The sequence below is a fragment of the Eumetopias jubatus genome, unplaced genomic scaffold (genome assembly GCF_037043125.1).
Source record: "Eumetopias jubatus isolate StellerSeaLion01/CBP00866 unplaced genomic scaffold, mEumJub1_p1.0 scaffold_14, whole genome shotgun sequence".
In the NCBI taxonomy this organism is placed as follows: Eukaryota; Metazoa; Chordata; class Mammalia; order Carnivora; family Otariidae; genus Eumetopias; species Eumetopias jubatus.
Window position 1 is genome coordinate 55,557,616 of NW_028274820.1, and position 6,625 is coordinate 55,564,240.

General features: G+C 46.7%; 1 protein-coding gene across 2 annotated transcripts in view; it reads right to left on the reverse strand.

The window, feature by feature from the left end:
• The window catches only part of CDCA7L (cell division cycle associated 7 like), a 42,217-nt gene extending 38,995 nt beyond the window's left edge, over positions 1–3,222 (reverse strand). The window contains exon 1 of one of the 2 annotated variants that reach the window (XM_028119302.2): positions 3,066–3,222. In XM_028119302.2, coding sequence (XP_027975103.1) covers positions 3,066–3,089 — 24 coding nt within the window. In that variant the 5' untranslated portion in view covers positions 3,090–3,222. The remainder of the gene's footprint in view (positions 1–3,065) is intronic. The other variant, XM_028119301.2, reaches the window with a different exon arrangement.
• Positions 3,223–6,625: the final 3,403 nt, after the last annotated feature.

Below are 6,625 nucleotides of genomic sequence, written 5' to 3' on the forward strand. Positions count from 1 at the left end.
TAACTATACTGGAATTAAAATTAAAAACTTAGAAATAAAAATAAAACATTCAGAAACCACTGCTTTCCAAAAAGAAAATAAAACAGTCCTACTAATATTGTCTTAACTCTATTAGGTAAGGCTTCTCCATGAGCCTCTATCAATCCCACTTTGGTGAATGAAGCTATGTCTTTTATGAAACAAAATCATATCTTGGAGGTAAAAACTGTAAACTGTAGCTCAGAGAAAGTGCTGATGGGTAAAGCAGAACTCTCAAGAACAGTTTAAAATGAACATGCCTATTCTATTTGAACGGCTTTATTGATATTTTTAATTTATTGTAATATTCATAAACGGTTTTAAGTCACATAATTATCTCATGGATTACTGTCCCGTGTGCCCGACCAGATCAGAATTGCTGTGATCTCCGAAATTCCTCCTCATTACTGAGAATTTAGTTCTTCAGGGCAAATCACTGTGCTTGTCCTTCCGAGAAGTCACAAACCATCCCCCTCTGTGAACAGCTTCTGAGGCTCTGGGCATACACATTAAGTCAGAGAATGAGAAGACAACACTTTGTAGCTATGAAGTCAGCACCAGAGAAATGCCTCTTTACCACTCCAACAGCATGCTCCATACTACTCCTGAGACCAGTTAGCTGCATTTCTTCCTGTGCGAGTCCAACCTGCACCCTAGAGCAAGAAGAGAGTAACAGGGCAACAGTGACATCCAGGACCTGCTGGGTCCTCTGCTAGGAGGCGGAGGTAGTCTCATCCTCCAGAAATTCTGAGCTGCACTGCTGAGAGCTCTCAGAAAGGGACCAGACCCTTGCCTTGAGTATTACTCCTGTCGTTCGACGTAAAGACACAAAGACACGGTGGTCAGCCCAACAAGGACTACACCCTTGGGAGCTGTGGTCCCAGTCAGCGGGCATCAAATCTGACACACAGGTGAGGTTGCAAAAAAGCAGAAGCTAGAAAGGACGCTGGTTCAAATCACGGTCTTCTCATAACATCGGGCCTAAGCTGCTTCGCTGGAAGCCCTTCCCGCTCTGCCCCCTCCAAGGGATGGAAATTCTATTTACTGTACGTGTGAGAGTAAAAACCACTGTGCACTAATGCCGCCTCAGGCGGTTCATCACACTGCTTTATTCATAAGGCTGGGGGTACAGGGTAGAACCGCACGGATTTAAGATCTTGCTGTGCCTGAAATGTTCATTAAGGGCTCTTATCTGCAGTCACCTGCCCACCCCACTGAACCTCTCCACTAATTTAAAGAGTCTATAATCTGCTCACATTTAAATTATGATGAACAGGAACATTTCCACTGGAAAAAATCGTCATGCATCTTAATTTATGCTGCCAATTAAGTCTCTGGAAAAGGGGGGAAAAAACTGGTTATCTTACATATAGTAATTTGCCCTAATTGGTGCATAATGGGTCAGATATAATTTGTGGATTACCCCCACATGGTAAATTGTTTAACGTTTTAGAGGTACCAAAAATTAGCCTTGTTATTTGATGGTAAAAGGTTCACTCCCGACCACACATTCTGGGGACATTTTAAATCTAAACATGAACTGTGTATTTAAGTGGTGGAAGTACAGTTTGAGCAAACAACAGGTTTCTAGAGTCCTATGTTATCAAGATACACTGATGAAATTCACACGTGGCTCGAGGCTCCTTGCAGAAAGGGTTAAGTCCTAGAGAAATCCAAGCCTCCTAGAAGCAGAGGATACTGACTATATGGTAAAGATCAGTGGAAAATAAAAACAAACTAACCCTGTCTCAGTCCTTACTCTTGTTTCTTTTCCTTGCTTTTAATACCTCCCCCTCATTGGGTAAAGTTAAAAACAGTACTTCTCATCAACATCCACAACAATTCTTTCTCAAATGTCTAGTTTCAGGAAGCCCTTCGGGCATCACTAAATGGCCAAAGCGACCAATCATTAGTGGCTCTGCCTTTAATTGGCACCAGAACCGAGGCAGGTGACAGCGGCCTGGGCTCAGGCACCACTGAACTTGCTGGGTCGCTTCGGTCTTCCAAGGATACGCCCGGAGCCCCTCCTCTCTCTCCAAGGCCCAGCACCCAGGTGGAGAAGTAGTAAAACATTACCAGTCCAAGGTAAAGTGGAAGCGGCGAGTCAAAGGCACTCAAAAAAGCAAGAAAAAAATCCAACCGTCACAAAGCCTCTCTCGGGGCTCCCACATGCTGCTTCCTTCCCTTTCTAATAGTTTTATTTTTAGTTCATTTGAAAAAAGTGGGTACTGCTTACCTCTGAAAATACTAGGTATATTCGTTACTAGAAAGTAAGGAAAAGCTCTTTTAAGAAATAAAATAGAAACTGAGGTCACGTTCACATTCCCACCACCCACTGAAACATTGGGGGGGGCTACTCTCAAATGTTTGTAAATGAGATTTTTAAAACCCAGTTTGGGGTCCTGCTGTGTTTACGGTTTGTGATCTCGGGGCTTTTTGTTTTTTAACTTGGCCTCATGACGTTGCCATTTCCCCCTCCAAGTGGTTTGAAATTCCTTAAAAACACAAAAGTTCTAGAACAAATACAAGAGCAATTCCTTGCAAATTACACTCCCTCATCCAAGCTGAACCGGACTCCCGGCAATTTTTTTAGAAAAATTATACTTTTCTGAAACTTCCTCATCTCTGTGTCAATTCCCGGAGAAAGTGGGGGGCGCGCACCAGAAAAGCTCCCCGCACACGGCCCCCCGCCCCCCCCGGGCCGGATCCACCAGCGCTGCAAACGCAGGCGCTACGCCCCTGCTGCCTCCCGCCCGCACTTCCCTCGAAACACGTCCACTCCTGGGGCTCGCGGCCCGGCCTGCGACCCCCGGGCTACCCCCCCGGGACCGAGGCGACCGCCGCGCGGGGGGACGCCCAACCTCTCCAGTCCGGGCCGGCGCAGCGGTGAGCCACCGCGCACACCTGCAGGGCGCGCCGCTCCGGCGTTCCCGGGGCGAGGCTGGCCAGGTCCACAACGCGGTGGCCAAGGGCCACGTTTCCAGCCCAAGGCGGGGAGGAGGGCCGGGCGCAAAGGCATGCCGGCCGGGCTGCGGCGGGACCCTCACCTGGGAGCGAGACGCCAACTCCATTCTTCCCACCCGGGCTCCGGCCTCCTCCTAGCACGCGGCCACGAGAACCTGGCTCGCCACGGGCCGGCGCACGCAGAACACCCGCGGCCGCGCAGCCCGCGCGCTGCGCCCGGAGCTCCGGCGGGCCGGGGGAGGGGCGCACTCGGCGCCCGGGACAGGGGGAGCGCGCCGCGCCGCCCACTCGGCGCCCCCGCGCCCGGCTGCGAGCCTCGGATCTCGGACCAAACTTCGCGACTGGGGAACTTCGCTTCGCCCGCGGCGCGAGAGGGGGTTGCAGATGGGGCGCGGCCGGCGGCGGTTGCCGATGCGGGGGCGCCGGGCTCCCCCCTGCAGCGGAGGGAGGGAGTGGAGCCGTCCGGCCGGGTTTCGCGCGGGAGAAATGAGGGGGCAGTCCCGGCGCAGCCTCCAGCTGGCACGCCCGGCTACGCGCGCCGGATATTTGCAGGGCTTATTCCAGGTCCTGCCCTGAAGCACATGCCTCCGCGGCAATCCGTCTCTGCTCCAGGAGAGCATTTTAGAGCTTGAAACTTCGGGGCTCGTTTTGTTCAGTTGTTGTAAAGGGGCGGGGTTCTGCCGCCTCCCAGAACGTTTGCTACAGGGTTCACTTTGCAAAACTAGCAACCCGGGTTTCTTTACCGAGGCCCTGAGGCTGGGGAGCTGAAAAATCCCCTCGAACTTGCGGCAGTCTTTGCTCTACCATTATACACGTAGGCCTACAGCCCCACTAGACAGAGAGTTCTAGAGGTTAGAAACGCTAATTAACAAATACTAGCTGAGTAGCTTCTATGCGTCAGACACTCACTGTGTGTTAGACCTGGGAACACGAGATTGAACAACAATAAAACAGGTCCCTGCTCTGTTGGAGCTTATGGTCAGGGAGCCAGCCACCAGCAAGATGATATAAATGTAATAATGATGCAAGTAAGTGTAATAATAATGTAACAATAATTTGATTCATAATTTAACGATTCAAATACCATTAATGTGATAAGTTCAATTATAATGATGCAAATAAATGTAAATTTGGAGCCATGATAGATGCCACGAGGGAAAAGGTAAATGGTACTATGGTGGTTTAAAATAGGGAGACTTTTGGCACAGGTCAGGGACAACTTCTTAAAAGTTCAGGTAGGAAGAGTGAAGAATCCAGTGGGTGGAGACTGTGGAAGGCTTGAAGTGGGTATTGGGGAAGGGTGGTAGATGAAGTTGTCCTGAAATCAGAGCAAGTTTGCAGGGCAGTATGGAAAGCCTTTTAGCATTGTGGTCATGCGTTCAGAGTGGATCACTGAGTGCATGAGACCTTCTGCAGCCCTTCTTGGCTGCTTGGGATCTGACACTCATCTTTTTTTTGTTGAAGCAGTGAATGAAATTGGCCAAACATTTGCTCAAACTTGAGGAGAGAACATCTGCAAACTGTCCTCCTTCCTACTTTCACTGGTTCAGCAGACATGTGTTATGTGCTCTCCATGTTCCAGACTGGGGGGAGGAAGAAAGACCAATAAAACATAGTATGATTTTTTTTAAATGTTTTCTCTTTATTGGGTAACAAACTATTCATTCGAGCCACTTTCATTTTTATTATGCTTTAGAGTTTTCCTTCATATAGAGTATCTTCTTGAATCTTCCCCACATTCTTCCAGATTCTTATTATCCACATTTTTTAAATGTGGAGACAGAATCTAAGAAGATGCATTAAGAGAAAAAGATCCCCGTCCCCCTGCTAGTAAATGACAATTGCAGACTGCCAAAGTGGAAAACATTCCTTATGCCTCCAAATTCAACATTGTCTCCATTCTTCTTTACCTTTTCCTTTTGGCTGCTAGGAAACTCAAGAGTGAAATTTGTTCCATTGGAACTTTTTTCTTTTTTGGTGTACTTGCTTTCCCATGAACCAGTGGTTTTGTTTTCACTTATTTCCTTTCATTGTAGGATGCATCAAATCCCTTTTGCAAAAGGGAGTATAAATTTGAAATAGGTCAGACTTTGCAAAGCCCTTGCAGTAACCTAGTCCTTATTTGGAAACCTGAATGTAGCTGAGCCATCTTGCTTTAGAAATTTAGTATTAAGTTTTCAAACGCCAACGTGGAAACTTTCCTCCTTTGTCAGGCAAAGCCCATGCACTTGAATAGTACTTAGTAATTGATTCTATAGTGGTGTGTTTTGTTGTCAGATTTTGGTTCCCTTCTGTCTACATTTGACCCTTGAACAACCTGGGGGTGAGGATGGCCAAACCCCAGCACAGTCAAAAACCCATGCAGAACTTTTGACTCCCCCAACACTTATACACTAATAGCCTGTTAACACATATTTGCTACAGGTATTATATGCTGTATTCTTAGAATAAAGTAAGCTATAGAAAAGAAAATGTTAAGAAAATCATACGAAGAGAAAATATACTTACAGTGCTGTGTTGTATTTATCTAGAAAAATCCACGTGTAAGTAGACCTGCAGTTCAAACCCATGCTGTTCGAGGGTCTGGGATTCATGCCTTGTGAGCGTTGGGTTTCAGCATGGCACTGTAAGAATGAGTGTCCCTTCCCAGAAGCAATAGCATACATACTGCAACAGAGGAAAATGAGATGTCGTGTTTGCAAAATTTCTTTAAGAATCCGTCTAGAAATCTATGCCTGTTTTTTTAATGTGTCTATGCGATTAAAAACTTGGTCCATAGTACCTTCAACAAGATAAGAAATTTGGGATTAAATGCCACCACACATGCCTCAAATGACATGAAAGAATTGCGATTGTTTATCAGCCCTGGCCCACAACTTTTTCCTCCGTAAAAGGAGTCCAAACATTTCTCCTCTGCTCTGAAGTAGTAGCTCTGCTCTCCCCACGGAGCTCAGCTGTGGGCAAATCCTCAGTGCACCCTTTATAACAGAGAAGCATGCCAGTTTGGTATTCTGGACACCCAGCAAAGAATCCACCTTTGGCAGAGGACTGGAAGCAATGTGGGTAATATCTGAATACCGCTTAGCATTATATTTGATCGTGAATAAGCGAAGTGACAGTCACACAAGATAACATCCCTACTTGTTCTCTATCTCGGTATCTTCAAACTCCCATCTCGTTGAGTTTAGATAACACCCCACCTAGAAGGGGAGACATCACTACATTTGAGACCTCAGAGATAACATTTCCAAGTTGTTGCAGAATAAAAGATCTAAAATCAAGTCTCTTAGAGCAAAGTCATCATCTAACAGTGACTGGGTGCCTATCTGGGAAGTTTTCTTTAATTACAAGCTGGTATTCTATCTTCCTGACTTGGCTTGCCAAGATACTGCTGTCACAGCCAATTTAAATACGTTCTGATAATAACCACTTGAACGGCTATGGAGAACAAGACGTGAACGACCAATAACTGATGCCTTCATATATTGGGTGCAGAAGAGTACACATCACGATGAAACTGTAATGCCAATGCATGGTTCCACCAAAAAGCCAAGAGTGGTAGTGGTATCAGTAACAGCAGCTAGCTAAATGAGCACTGGCTGGGCACCAAACCCTGTGCTGAGTTCATCTTTGCAAGCATTCT